A 15228-nucleotide genomic window follows, 5' to 3' on the forward strand; every position below is an offset into this window, starting at 1 on the left:
ACTCAATTTTAGAATGTTTTTATCACCCCCTAAAGAAATTGCAACCTTTAGCTGTTACTTCTCCCACCCCAGATCCCCTAGGCTCAGTAACCACTCATCTGTGTCTATAGATTTGCCTCTTTTGGTCCAGTGGGTTCTTGACAATTTGGGAGCTGAGAACAGATCCCTTTGCAGCTCCCTTAAGACCATGGGCCCTCTTGCAGAACAACCTGTTTTGGGGTTCCCTTTGGGCCCTTAGGGGCATGCAGGGAAAACTGGGGAGATTGGTGTGTTAGCTGAGTAGAGGTCAGGGGATTGCTGGGATGGGGGTAGGTCCAGACCAGGGAAGGGGGCAGCTCAATGCTCCCCCTACAGGTTGGTGTCCCTGCAGGCCTGGTTTCCTCAGTATGTCACCACTTCCCTTTCTGTATGTATCCATTTCTATAGCCCCTGCCTGCCCTCTCCTGCATCCTGGCATCTCCTGTGGCCAGGACTTAACCCCAGGCCATGGATCCGGCTGGCACCATATCATGTGTCAGCGTGTGCACTGCTTCCCCGCTCGAAGTCTCTGCTTCCATCAGCTACCCATGGGGCTCTGACTTCTGACCCCAACACAGCTTGGACATCGTCTGTGTTTAGTCAGGTTAGAGAGTTAGGGAGAGAATAAGAGGATTCTAATGTCCACTCTCAGGAGAAAGGGTACACCTTGCAGTGGATGGGGGCTATGGCTTGTCCTTGCAGCTGCTTAGGGATAGAGCGGAGCTCAGTGGCAGACATGCATCAACACGGGAATCCTGGCTGGGCCTGGCAGCTCACACTTGTAATCCTGAGGTGCACCTGGGAGGCCGAGGCGGGTGCATCGCTTGAGCTCATGGTTTGAGACCAGCCTGAGCAAGAGTGAGACTGTTTCTAAAAAAAAAAAAAAAAAAAATAGCCAGGCATTGTGGCGGGTGCCTGTAGTCCCACCTAGCTACTCAGGAAGCTGAGGGAAGAGCCATGACACTCTACAGGGGGAAAGTGAGACTGTCTCAAAAAACAAAAACACAAGGAATCCAAACGACACCATGCTGAATGAATACCACCAGGCACAGAAGTCCACCTACTGAGCAATCAATGCCAAGCTAGAGAGACTAGGGTCAGGAGGTGCTGCTGGGAGTGGGGAGAACAGCAGGAGGGAAAACCCTGGCATGGGATAGAAAATGTCCCACATCTTGATTGGGGCGTGAGTTACCCAGTGTGCTTTCTGATGCAAGTTAAAAAGGGAGCCCACAGCAGCTTGTGTGGGGTGTTACCTTCCAATGCCCCCCCTCCCCACCTCCCAGGGCAAGCCTGCAACCTGGTCCACCACACGCCACCACAGAGCGTGTCAGGTGCGTGTGTGTGTTTTATTCCAATACAAGAGTCTCACTATGTCGCCCTCTGTAGAGTCTGTGACATCACAGCTTACAGCAACTCAAACTCTTGGGCTTAAGACATTCTTTTGCCTCAGCCTCCTGAGGAGGTGGGACTACAGGCGCCCGCCACAATGCCCGGCTATTTTTTGGATGGAGTTGTCATTGTTTAGCAGGCCTGGGCTGGGCTCTAACCTGCCAGACTCAGTGTATGTGGCTGGCGCCCTATTCACTGAGCCTCAGGCGCTGAGCCATGTGTGTGTTTTTTTTGACAGGGTCTCACTTTGTTGCCCTGGGTAGAATGCTATTGCGTCACAGATCACAGCAACCTTAAACTCTAGGTCTCAAGCGATTCTCTTGCCTCAGCCTCCCAAGTAGTTGGGACTACAGGTGTCCACAATGCCCAGCTATTTTTAGATGGGGTCTCACTCTGGCTCAGGCTGGTCTCAAACCCATGAGCTCAGGCAATGCATTAAGCAGGACATAAGGTATGGGAACCACATGTGTGGCAAATGATGACAACAGCTGTCAGGAGAGCTGTCAGCTGCTCCTACCATGGTGGGCACAGGTGCTGTTGCTGCAGACAGCCTGATGGACCACTTACCTATCACCGTGAGGAGCCCCCACCGGAACCCAGAACCTGCCACTCCTGTGCCATTTGGGCAGGAGCTGTTCCTAAAAATGCCAAAGAACATCCCTGTCAGTCAGAGCTCATCTTAGACACTTTATTGCTAAAATCGGATCTTAAGTTCTAAGGTGGTTCTGAAATATCCTGCAGTGAGGAAATGTAATCATAAAAACAATTAGCAGGTGGACACAAATGACGAGGACGTGTACAGAACCCACAAATATAGGAACATATGCTCAACCGTTAGCGGCTTTAAAATTGGGCTCCACCCAGGAGTGGCTGAGGGTTCCAGTGAAAGAAGGACTGACAACACTGCCCTACTGCGCAGCACACGTGAGAAACCCCTCTGCCTCATGGCCGAGCAGAGATTAATTGAATTCTCCTCATCCAAGGAATCATGGTGTCTAAGAGGGTGGCCAGGAATGTCCTCTTCACGACAGAACAGAAATGTAAAGTCAGCTCTTCTAAAGTGCTTCTCAGTATAAAAGTACTAAACACTGATTATCAGCATGGCACAGTTGAGATCTGACAGGGATGGGGACACCTAGGTCTCAGGCTTGATTGCTGCTGATGGCAAAGGGCCAGGCTTGGAGGTCAAGGTTCTCTGAGAGGTCAGGTGCCACTTGGTATGCTCAGGTGACGCTGGGAGCTGTTGTTCTTGGTACCCTGTGACAGACTGGCTAAGGGCCCCCTGTTCCTGGTCAGAGCCTGCCTCTGCCCTGCCCCCTCCCAAGCCTGTGGCACCAAGCAGGCACCTTAGCTATGAGGTGAGCATTTCTCAAGGAGGTCCTCTCTCCAGTACCTGCCTGTCTCCAAGTAATGGGAATATTCCAGCCACTGTGTTAGGCCTCATGGGGTGCTCTACCCGTGCACTGGGAGAAGGCTGAGTACTGCCCAGAGTGCAGGACTTGGGAAGGGCTCTAGCTGGGGCCCACATGCCATCTGGGAGGACGATGGACACTAGACACCATCCCCAATGCCCGCCCTACTCCTCTAGGGAAATGGATCATGCATTGCAACAGCTCACAGTAGGTGAGGGCCTTGTAAGGTGACCATTTGTCCACTCACTGCAAGCACCTCTAGGTGTTTCCTCCCCAAGCCTGGGACGTGTCGTGTTTATCCACCATGCAGGCGAACATCAGCTCACCCAAGAAGCACTAGCTCTTTCCAGGGGGGCTGAGGACCCTCCACCCAGGGCTTGTGCTGGCCCTGGATAAAGGGTGGCAGGGCAAATGGGGTTAACAGCTTGGGGTTAACAACTTGGGGTTAACCCAAGTTGGCTGGGTGCAATGGCTCACGCCTGTAGTCCTAGCACTTGGGAGGCCGAGTTGGGTGGATTGCCTGAGCTCACAGGTTGGAGACCAGCCTGAGCCAGAGCAAGACCCTGCCTCTAAAAATAGCCAGGCATCGTGGCAGGAGCCTATAGTCCCAGATACTTGGGAGGCTGAGGCAAGAGAATTGCTTGAGCCCAAGAGTTTGAGGTTGCTGTGAGCTATGACGCTACAGCATTCCACAGAAGGTGACAAAGTGGGACTCTGTCTCGAAAAAAAAAAGAAAGCTCTGCCAAGTTAAAAGGACTCTAGGTCAGTCCCTTTCTAGATGAACTTCTGGACCCAAATAACCCACCTGTGCCCTCAAGACCCACCTGGTCTTGTCCTATGGCTATCTCTGCCTCAGAGCTGGTTGTCCACCCCGTGCCTGGATCATCCCGTAGCCCCGAGGGTCATTGTGAACCTGCATGGGTCTCTGCTGTGGAAGTGGATCCTGCCCAACACTGGACACAGACAACAGGTGACAACACCAGCCCCCTGGTGCTCTGACTGCCTGTTCTAGCATCTACTAGATGGCCGAGGAGCCTGGCTGGGGCCAGCAGCTCCTTCCTAGATGGAGGTCTGTCCCATCCTTTAGCCCCTTGCAGAACCAGCATCACCATTCCTGACTGCCTTGGGAAAATGGCTTGAGGTTGATCTGCCCAAATGGGGGTGCTACAATTTAGAACAGCTCCTTGGTTTGTCTCTGGTTCAACCTTCGATTAAAAACTTTCCTTTTTGGGAAAAAAAAAAAAAGATTTAGAAAATGACCCAGGTACCACTGCTAATCCTACAGAAAGAGCTGTGAGACCCAAAGCACCAACAGGCAGCTCCAGCCAGGCAGCTGTCAGTGGTTTGCTTAGGAAGGGGAGGGGGACAGCTGGGCAGCATGGTGACCCTATGGGGGTCCCCAGAGAGCAGAGGGTAGGCAGGGCTAGGAGGGTATGCACCTCAAGCCCCAGCCTTTTTAGAAGAAGATGACGTCTTCCTTGCTGGTTTCCTCCTTGGCAGTGAGTGGAGTGGCTGGTGAGGGGGATGGGGGCACCGGCAGGAAAGATGTGGTCCCAGCGTTGAGGGAGAAGCAGTCAGGGGCGCTGTCCACTGGGGCCGGACTTGGGGCTGGGGAGCAGGGGTCTGGAACAGAGAAGGGGCCGGGGCTGTGAGTAGCCACTAGTATTGTGCATGGCCCTGCTCAGCTATAGGGATAGAGGTGAGGATAGGGATGACCTGGGGGGCGTGGGATTCACCTGGGGGTACATGGGGCTTATCTGGGGGGATAAGGCTCACCTGGGGTGCATGTCGGGTTCACCTGGGAGATGTGGGGCTCACCTGCAAGGGGCGCAGGGCCGTGGCTGCTAGGCAGGATGGGGCTCAGTGACCGGCGGCTCCGTGAGGCACTCTCATCCTTCCCCATGAATTTGTTGAGCAGCAGCTGCTGCTTTAGATCAAAGGATGCTGTGAGAGAGAGGGTGTGGGCTTTACTGCAGGCACTAGACTGCTCTTGCCCCCACTTTCCCAGGGTAGCATCAGAGGGGCCTCTGGGCCAACCCCTATCCGACACTTCCCAAAGGCAGCACCCAATTGGACCCTGCTCTGACACTAAGCCACACATCCATGGACCCTGCCCTTGGCAATGGAGAGCTACAGTAGTGGTTCTCAGCCTTCCTAATGCTGCAATGTATTTTCATTGTTAAAAAGGGGTCATGACCCACAGGTTGAGAACCACTAGCCCTAGAATAACTTGATTTCTGGATGAGAGAAAGGAAAGCCCAGCTTCCTGGGGAATGTTCCAGGATATCCCTGGTTGTCATCCAGGAGGTAGGGCATGCTTCACACACCTAAGCCCCAGACTCACTCCATGGGGGAGGGCACTTGCTGGGACAAGGGACTGGGTCTTTCTGGGCTTTCGTGTCCCTCTCCGTGGAACAAGGATGCTAGGAGAGCCCCATGCACCTGTCCCAGGCCCAGGCTATGCTAGTGCTAAGCAACCAGGGCTCTAACTTCTCACTCAAGACCCTTTTTGAGGATTCTCGTCCCCCTCCAGCTGTTTGAGGACCAGTGTAGGAAAAGAACATAGGTTGGTCATTTCAGTTTTGTTCCTGGAGGTCAACCTTGGCCATGATGCCACAGTCATGCCATCCAGTTTTCCTCTGGGTGCCCCCTCCAGAGGAATGGGCACTGTTGTCCCATTTTTGTTGGCTCCCCAGTTGCCCGTGGCGGGACCTCTCTGTCCAAGGATGAGGGAGCCTGAGTAGGATCTGGGACCGGCTCACCTGAGCTCTCCCAGCGCTGGGAACCCCTGTTCTTGCTGCCCTTGTCCTTGCTGCCCTTGGTGAAAGCAGCCAGCTTGGTGGGAATCTGCTGCTGCACGGCTGCCTGCTTCTGGATCTGGTTGGTGGCACTGAGCAGCTGGATGGGCACATCACTCTTGGCTGGCCGGCCCTCAGCTGGTACACTGTCTCGGCGAGCCACCTCAGGGCGCTCTGTGTACTCAGGCCCAATGCCAGGCAGCAACTTGTTCACTCGTGATCCCTCCAGCCCGTCCCCATTGAAGCTAGGAGGATGGCTTGTGGGTTGGGCCTGAATGGGTGACAGCAGACACATCCCAATGCCACAGTTCCTAGTAGGTACCTTCTCAAGAGCCCCTCAAAGCACATGCACAGCCAGACCCAGCAACTTCCCCCTTCCTCAGCTAGGAGAGAAGGGCCTGTGCTGGACAGAGCTAGGGTCAGCCTCAAGGAGCTGCCAGTCACATGTACATACAGTTATACTTAGGACCCTCACTCTCACTCATGCTCACATCCATGGTTGGCTTTTTTCATTTTGATAAATAGCATCTTGCTCTGTCCCATGGCTGCAGTGTAAGCAGTCCTCCTGCCTCAGCCTCTGGAGTAGCTGGGACTACAGATGAGTGCCAACATGCCTAACTTTTAGAGATGGAACCTTGTGCGTTGCCCAAGCTGTTCTCAAACTCCTAGGTTCAAGTGCTCCTACTGCCCTGATCTACCCAAAGTGTTTAGATTACAGGTGTGAGGCACCTCTCCTGGCTCATGGTGTTGTTACGAAGAAGTTTCCAACACTTATTAAGTGCAACAGCATGCTGGTGTTTAACCTGCTCTAAAAAAACGTTCTGCTTTACAGCAGGTGCTATCAGTGGAGCTCTCTCTTAAACCCATGCACCACCATAGGCGGGCACTCACTCAAATGCACATGCCAAGCGGGCCCCCCAGGCGTGGACTCACCTCGACCAGTGCATCAGGCGGCAGCGACCCTGGCGCTGTGTTTTGCTTCTTGAGGCGGCGCAGCAGCTCCTGGCGCTCGCGTTCTCGCTCCACAGCGCGCTGGGCCTCACGCAACCGCTCCAGGTCATGCTGGTAGGCCTGGCGCTGGCCCTCCAGCTCACAGCGCTCCTGCGCCAGCCGCTCCTGCAGCCGCCGTGCTTCGTCCTCGCGCTCCTGCAGCTGTGTGGCTGCGTGCTCCAGCTCCTGACACTGCCGCTGGCGCTCGCGCTCCCAGCGCTGCTGCTCCTGCCGCAGCTGGCTCTGCAGCTTCTCCACACCTGCCTGCTCCTCGCGCAGCTTCTCGAAATTGCGCTGTCGCTCCTGCTCCAGCAGCAGGTTCCCGCGCGTCGACTGCAGCCGGAACTGCTTCTCACGCTCCCGGAGCGTCTCCACATAGCTGTTCTGTCGCACTACGACAGCCTAGGGGACGGCCAGGGCGGAGCCACTTAGCGCCACGCCCCCGCCCACAGCCAACCAGGAAGGGGCATCGTGATGGCCCCGCCCCCACCACGCCCCATACCTGCAGGCTCAGGAGCAACTGGTACAGTATTTGGAGCCGCTGGACCAGCTGCAGGCAGAGAGGGAGTGGCTGGTGCTGGCTCTGGCTCGGGAACTAGGCCGCTGACCTGTACGTGCCACCACCACCCCCCCCCCCCCCCCCCAGGGCAGGGACAGCCTGCACCTACCTCCGATTCCAGGACAGTGAGCAGACGACCACACTCCATGCCGGGTGCTTCCACCTAGAAGAGGGCAGCCTCAAATCAGAGTTTGGCAAAGGACCCACTTAAGGACACCTGGCCCCGCTTGTTATTGACAAAACACACCCTTGGCATGGGTGATGGAAAGGACCAGGGCTGGGCCTGACTGGGGTGACAGGCCCTGCTGGCCGTTTAACTACTGCCAATCTGGGTATCTGGAAAATGAGGGGTGTGGGCTGATTGCTGCAGGCCCACCAGAGTGGGCTTGATATGAAGCCCCACAGCCCCGCAGACACTGCTGGCCTGTTAGTGTTAATTATGTTGACTGTAAATGACTCTTTACTGAGGAAGGAATATCCCAAGGAAGTCACCTACCACCTGTGGTGATTGCTCAGAGCCCCCAGAGGTATCGCTGTCACCAAACTTTGGGTCCAGGCTGTTTGTGGGGCCTTGCCAGTCTCGGGGCCTGGGGTCAGTGCTGCAGACTTTCTTCTTAAAACTGCCATCTGAGAACCCCAAGCCGAGAATGTGAGGATGCTGCAAGTCCCATGGGGAGGGAGGGGTTGGAACCTTCTTGTCTGCCCCCAGTCCATGCCCAGGTAGGAAATCTTTCCTGTGCCCAAGGTGGTATTTGCAGCAAGGAGACCAGCCAGAGAGGAGTGGGGTGGTCTGGGTGCTGCTGTCAGAACACAACTGACAACACATGGAAGACCCTGGAGCCTTTCCAGAAGCTGCACAGCCTCAGAGGGGCTGCGGGGTGTGGGTGGAACGGGGGTGGGCAGGGTGGCACTACTTACTCTTGCTGGGGCTATTGGTGCTGTCATAGCCTCCAAAGGTCTCGGCCCTCCTGGGCAGGCCCACAGAACTGCCTCCATCCTCTGCCTGACTGACGGCACAGCTCAGCTCCCTGCAGATGAGGCTCTGAATGCCCTCCACTGTGAAAGGAAGGAGATGGGAGGAGCGAGTCACTCTGCGGAGGCATGCTCGGGCATGAGGGGGTGGAGGCCAGCAGGTCGATGGGGATTTCAGCCTGTTGCTTCTGTGTACTTCCTCATAACCAGGACACGGCAGAGGTGTAAGGGGCCAGGGGTGCTGTAAGCCAGAGGTGGCCCTGCCTGTAGCCAGGAGGTAACACTTGGTGGCCACTGCTTTGTAAGGATGCCCATATGGGAGAGTGGCCTTGGAGGGAAGGGCTGTCCACACAAAGCTCCTCTGGGACCAACAGGCTGCAGCCAAAGAGGTGGGGACAAAAACACTTCAGATTGAGGTGAAGGATACAAAAGTGTCCTTAGGACACTAAGAACAATGGATACTGGAGCTAGTTACAAGGATGTCAGTGGAGCTGGAGGGAGCAAGACTGACTGCTTATGGTCCTTGATCTCTTATTGAGCAGGAAAGCTCTGGAGGGTAGAGGGTGTGTTTTGTCCATCTTCCCTGCTGTTTAAAGAGGAGACTGAGTGCCAGCCCAGGGCCTGGTGCGGTGTTGGGACTGTGTGTGGAGATGCAGTCCACTTGCTAATCATGCCCTCCTGGGGCTGCAGGTGCACAGAAACTTCCTTCTGCTATCAGGGGTCCTCAAACTGCGGCCCGTGGGCCACATGAGGCGGTTTGATTGTATTTGTTCCCGTTTTGTTTTTTTACTTCAAATTAAGATATGTGCAGTGTGCATAGGAATTTGTTCATAGTTTTTTTTTTTTTTATAACTATAGTCTGGCCCTCCAACGGTCTCAGGGACAGTGATTGGCCCCCTGTTTAAAAAGTTTGAGGACGCCTGTAAGACATGTGGTTCTTGGGAACCTAAGAAAGAGCCCGCTAAGGGTGCATGCATATAGTTTTTCGGGAGAACCAGTCAAGGTCAACTTCAGATGCCCATAGCCCAGCCTGGTGCCCTGCCCAGAGTGGGCACTGGGGAATGTCTGCTTGGAGGAACAGAACACGCTTTATGGTTGTAATGAGGGGCTTGCACTGGATTGCATCTAAGGACCTTCTGCTGCTAGATGCCAGTGGGGGTAAGCACTGCTCCCAGGCCCCATCAAATAGAAGCCTGTCTCAGCCAGGGGGGCCTGTCAGCCACACTCAGCTGTGTGCAGTGTGGGGGTGAGGGTGAGGTGGCCCACTTACTCTCACTCATGGCTGACTTGAAAATCAGCTCCCCCTGCAGGGTCTCAGCAGGGTCTGCTCCATGGAAGAGGGTGCGAGCCTGGGCAACGTCTTCCAGTCCGCTCATCTCAGCCATCTCCAGGTAGATCTGTCGCTTTTCTGCGAGGCTCTGCATGATCAGCTGGTCTTTCAGGCTCAACCGCTCTGCAGAGTAGCAGTGGGGGGAAGGGGTGGTATGGTCAGCCTGGTTGATATTCCCTGGGACTGTCTGCCCAGGGGCCAGCATAAGGCTATGATGATGGGGATCCCCACTGACCCAGTCCTGAGACAGGCTGCTCCTTCCATCCCACATTCCTGAGAGGTGGGGGACAGCACGGCCCTGCACTCTGATAGCTTCCCCCAGTTAGAAAAATCAAACATAGTGGGATGTGGGTGAATATTTTACACCAATTTCTTGGTGTGGGACCAACAGAGAGCCTTAGAAGTCTGGGTTTTCAGGACAGGTACACTGTAATCCCAGTACTCTGTGACGCCGAGAAAGGTAGATTCTTGGAGCTCACAAGTTTGAGACTTGCCTGATAGGAGTGAGATCCGTTTTTACTAAAAATAGAAAAAATTAGCTGGGCATTGTGGTGGGTGCCTGTAGTCCCAGCTACTATGGAGGCTGGGGCAAGAAGATCTCTCTCTTTTTTTTTTTTTTTTGAGACAGAGCCTCAAGCTGTCACCCTGGGTAGAGTGCGGTGGCATTATGGCTCACAGCAACCTCCAACTCCTGGGCTCAAGCGATTCTCCTGCCTCAGCCTCCCAAGTAGCTGGACTACAGGCGCCCATCACAACGCCCGGCTATTTTTTGGTTGCAGCTGTCATTGTTGTTTGGCGGGCCTGGGCTGGATTCGAACCCACCAGCACAGGTGTATGTGGCTGGCACCTTAGCCGCTTGAGCACAGGCGCCAAGCTGCAAGAGGATCTCTTGAGCCCAGGACTTTGAGGTTACTGTGAGCTATGACAATGCCACTGCCCTCTACCTAGGGAGACAGAGTGAGAATCCAAAGTTTCAAAAAACCCAAACACCTAAGTTTTCTAATCTCAGAAGTCTCCCTTCAGGCCTGTGGGTTAAGATTTTCTCCACTTCTCTTACAAGTCCCTGGCTTTTAAACGTTTTGTTAAAAGCCTTGAAAGGGACTGATTTTAATAGCCCTTCTCACTGGTATATATGCATCATACTTAGCTGAATCATTCAGCTCTCTTACCAGTTGCAACAGTTTTTCAGTTGATTCTACTGAATTTTGCAGGCAAAAAAATCAGTCATCTGCCAAAAATAATTCTGTCTCTTCCTTCCAGTAACAATTTTTATATATTATTTAATTATTATTTTATATATTATTTACATTTATAATATATATATTTTATATTATATGTATACATATATATGTATATATATTGATTTTTTTAAAGCACTGTAACAGTAACCTCAATCTCTTGGGCTCAAGAGTTCATCTTGGCTAAGCCTCCAGAGTACCTGGGACTACGGACACTGGTTACCATGACTGGGTAGTTCTTCCAGTAATATCTTATTCCTACTTCCCTATGAGTATCCCTAATATAGGATGACTTGGCTTTTGATAAGGATATGAGAAGAGAACAGCTATCTTGATAGGTAAAGAAATTATCTTTAAGTTCACAGAGAGCCTTGTTGGCATGTGTGCTAGGTGTGTACTTCAGGGACCAGCCAGCATAAGCAAGCAGAAATAATGAGATAATGGGATCATGTTTCCTGGGCTCAAGGGAATTCTTTCTCTCTTTTTCTTACGGACATTTTTATTAATATCTTCTAACTTAAACTTGCTAAAAGTAAACACAAATTTTGGCTTATGCCAAACTGTCTCTCCCCATGAAAAGGAATAAAATATGTATTACTAAATTTATGTGCTCACTGTTTAAATACTATCCAATTTAAAAATAAAGAACATAGTCAGAAGGAAGATGGGAACCTGCAGACCCCAAGGTGCCAGGGACTGTTCAAACAATAAAGCTAACAACAGTGAGGAGAGTGCATCAGCACAGCTTAGTCCAAGTCTGCATGGGAGTATCACTCATCAGCACAGCACAGTCCATCCAAGTACCGGGATATCAGTCATCAGCACAGCTTATTCCATCCACGCACTGGACTATCACTCATCAGCACAGCACAGTCCATCCACGCACTGGGATATCACTCTTCAGCACAGCATTGTCCATCCACGCACAGAAATATGACTCATCAGCACAGCTTAGTCCATCCAAGCACTGGAATATCACTCATCAGCACAGCTTAGTCCAGGCATCCTCAAACTGTGGCCTGTGGGCCACATGAAGCTTTGTGAATTGTATTTGTTCCCGTTTTTTTACTTTAAAATATGTGCAGTGTGCATAGGAATTTGTTCATAGTTTTTTTTCTTAAACTATAGTCCGGCCCTCCAACGGTCTGAGGGACAGTGAATTGGCCCCCTGTTTAAAAAGTTTGAGGATGCGGGCGGTGCCTGTGGCTCAGTGAGTAGGGCGCCGGCCCCATATGCCGAGGGTGGCGGGTTCAAACCCAGCCCCGGCCAAACTGCAACCAAAAATAGCCGGGCGTTGTGGCGGGCGCCTGTAGTCCCAGCTGCTCGGGAGGCTGAGGCAAGAGAATCGCGTAAGCCCAAGAGTTAGAGGTTGCTGTGAGCCGTGTGACGCCATGGCACTCTACCGAGGGCAGTACAGTGAGACTCGGTCTCTACAAAAAAAAAAAAAAAAAAAAGTTTGAGGATGCCTGGCTTAGTCCATCCACACACTGGAGTATCACTCATCAGCACAGCTTAGTCCATCCACGCACTGGAATATCACTCATCAGCACAGCTTAGTCCATCCATGCACTGGAGTATCACTCATCAGCACAGCTTAGTCCATCCATGCACTGGAGTATCACTCATCAGCACAGCTTAGTCCATCCACGCACTGGAGTATCACTCAGCCAGGGAAAGGAAGGAGGCTCTGACACAGGCTGCAACGTGGATGGACCCTGAAAACACTGTGCTCTGTGAGACAAGCCAGACACAGAAGGACACACAGTGTGTGACTCCACCTATATGAAATGTTTGGAACAGACAGATCAACAGAGATAGGAATAGATTCCTGGTTGTCTGGGGCTTGGGAGTGACTGGTAATGGGCACAGGTATTCTTTTTGGGGTGATGGAATGTTCTAAATTGATATGGTGATGGCTGAATAATTAAGAATACACCAAACACTAGAAATGGGTGAAAAGTGTGGCATTTGAATTACACGGCAATAAAGTGGTCAAACAATCAGGAAGGAGGAAGCTGGTGCTCTGAGAGGCCCTGCTTACAAAGCCAGGCTGGTGCAGGTGTGACTAGCCCTGGAAGGAGGCTGTGGGGGCCCCCTGATACTATAGCATCCCTGTGGGGCTCCTTCATGTATGACCTGAGAGAGACATGCACATCAAGTTCCTGCCTGAATGAGGAGGGCCATGGCAGTGTGCGGCTGAACAGGAGGGTCTGGAAGGGGGTTGGGGCTCCTGAGATCTACTCTTTCCATTTCCCACACCCCCAGAGGGGCTGCTTGGCCTCTGGCAGATTACCACCTTGTGATTCCGCCTCATTCTAAATGCTCCACAGAGCTGTGGGAAGTGGGATAGTCTATAGGAAAACGCCATGTAACTGGGGTGGTGATTCCCTCCTGTCCCAATGGAGGACCCAGGGCCTGGTGCCCAAGGAGTGCTCAGTGCACCAGGGATGCACCTGCAACACTGACTCCCCTTACCTTGGAAGTCCCTGAGCCTCATCGCGCGGTATTCAATCACCTTCCTTTCCTCATCGGCCTCGCTGAAGGGCCCTTCCTCCTTGTTGGGACAACTGTGGGGGGAGGGGACAGGTGGACAACAGTGCCTCCTGGGTGGGCTGGCCCCCAAAATGGATGCTGATTCTGCAGAAACCAGCTGGAAAGGCCATCTCTGGTTTTGTGAGGGATTGTGCCTGTTAATGGTGCAGGAAGAGGAGGAGGGAGAATGCAAAAAGAGGCGGGGCATTCATTGGCTTCAAAGTATCAGGACAAAACCAGGCAGAGGTGTTATGCCACTGCCTGTGACCTGAAGGATTCCAGAGGACAGCTTGGTCACTGGGACCTGCCAGGTATGGGGGCAGGACTCAAGTTGCACACGACTGAAGCCACTAAGCACCAAAGGAGCTCAGAGCACGCTAAGGCAGCAGGAAGCCCCCTGGCATGAAGGGGGAAAGGGAAGGTCAGCCAGGGCTGGGCCCTGAGGGGTGTTTGGCCTAAGAAGGAAGAAGATGCCACAACCTGTTCCAACAGGTCTGGCCCCAGGCTAGGATGGGTAGACAGTGCATCATGTCAGGTTCAGTGGCACACACATGCAGAAAGGTCCAGGTTAGAGCTGCCTGGCCCTGCAGCCCCTGGCTGGAGACATCTGGGCCTTTCTAGCATCCAATAGGTTGGAGCCTGGATGGCGTCATCTGTTCTAAGCTGGGATGAGGGAGTTCGAGGTCACAGCCAATGGGCCAAACCTCAAAGCCAAGGCTGGAGTACTGAGCAAAGGGAACATACCCAGGGAACTGCTGGGCCCCTCTCACCTCTCTACAGCCCTTCGAATGTGCGCCATCCATGTGTTCCTATCCTCTTTGGAGCTCGTGTAGATCTCGTACATCTCGGGCCCTTGCAGGGAGGCGCTGATCAGAAACATTGCTTTCTCTTCATTGGCCACCTCCCTCACAATGAGCTTTTGTAAAGAGATAACAGGAGGCTTCGAGTCCTGCAGGGATAGAATGAGGTGGGGGTGTGTGTGTCACTTTTTACCCTACTGTGTCCACACGGTGGCAGGGATTGGATTCTCAGTCTGGGACTAAGGGGAAGTCATGTGCCCCGTTTCTGTTCAAATGATCCAAAGCAGAAGTATTTTGCCATCTGGAGAAAGAAAAGATAACCATTGCAAAGATATCTTTTTTTTGAGACAGAGTCTCATTATGTCACCCTGGGTAGAGTGCCGTGGCATCGCAGCTCATAGCAACCTCAAACTCTTGGGCTTAAGTGATTCTCTTGCCTCAGCCTCCCAAGTAGCCTAGGGACTACAGGCACCTGTGACAACGCCCAGCTATTTTTTTGTTGTAATTGTCATTATTGTTTGGCAGACCCAGTTGGGTTTGAACCCACCAGCTCCGGTGCATGTGGCTGGAGCCCTAGCTGCTGAGCTACAGGCACCGAGCCGCAAAGATATCTTAATATCCTTTCAATATGTCCATTTAAAATGCTTTCAACTTTTTTTTTTTTTAAATAAGCATGTAATCCAATGGGACTGGGGTCTTTATGAGAAAAAGCAAGGAGAGAACACACCCATGCACAGAGGAACAGACAACCAGGTGAGGAGGCAGGGAGAAGGCAGCTATCTGCATGCCAAGGAGAGAGGCCTCAGAAGCAGCCAGCCCTGCCGACACCTTGATCCTGGACTTCCAGGCTCCAGAACTGAGGCAATATATTTCTGCTGCTAAGGCACCCTGTACGGTACTTGTTATGGCAGCCCAAGCAGACTTATGCACTGGTGGAAAGAACATACTGGCTCTGCCCAGATCACTACAGGAAGGCACAGCCTTCAACATTTCTGATTTGTTTTCCCATTTCAGATCCCTGTGACCACCACCTTTGGTGTGACACTGTTTTTCCTCCCCCTATAGTAAATTATTCTTCTAAAGTAAAATAAAGTGGAGCTCTCCTTATATATCCCTTCTTGAGCCTGGAAGTCCTCTCCCTAAACTTCTCCTGAGGTGCCTGGGTGTGGTGGCTCATGCCTGTGATCTCA

At 52.6% G+C, this 15228-nt stretch overlaps 1 protein-coding gene across 3 annotated transcripts in view; it reads right to left on the reverse strand.

Moving 5' to 3' along the window:
• Positions 1-1996: 1996 nt before the first annotated feature.
• Positions 1997-15228, reverse strand: part of ARHGEF18 (Rho/Rac guanine nucleotide exchange factor 18) — a 70581-nt gene continuing 57349 nt past the window's right edge. For 2 of the 3 annotated variants that reach the window (XM_053585862.1, XM_053585860.1), the window contains 11 exons: positions 14009-14187; positions 13182-13273; positions 9409-9591; positions 8085-8222; positions 7663-7793; positions 7276-7329; positions 7110-7157; positions 6551-7009; positions 5582-5888; positions 4638-4763; positions 2071-4442 (listed from right to left, as the gene is read on the reverse strand). In XM_053585862.1, coding sequence (XP_053441837.1) covers positions 4276-4442; positions 4638-4763; positions 5582-5888; positions 6551-7009; positions 7110-7157; positions 7276-7329; positions 7663-7793; positions 8085-8222; positions 9409-9591; positions 13182-13273; positions 14009-14187 — 1884 coding nt within the window. In that variant the 3' untranslated portion in view covers positions 2071-4275. Of the gene's footprint in view, positions 2046-2070; positions 4443-4637; positions 4764-5581; positions 5889-6550; positions 7010-7109; positions 7158-7275; positions 7330-7662; positions 7794-8084; positions 8223-9408; positions 9592-13181; positions 13274-14008; positions 14188-15228 lie in introns of those variants that run through there. The other variant, XM_053585861.1, reaches the window with a different exon arrangement.

The sequence above is a fragment of the Nycticebus coucang genome, chromosome 3, assembly GCF_027406575.1.
Source record: "Nycticebus coucang isolate mNycCou1 chromosome 3, mNycCou1.pri, whole genome shotgun sequence".
Classification (NCBI taxonomy): domain Eukaryota; kingdom Metazoa; phylum Chordata; class Mammalia; order Primates; family Lorisidae; genus Nycticebus; species Nycticebus coucang.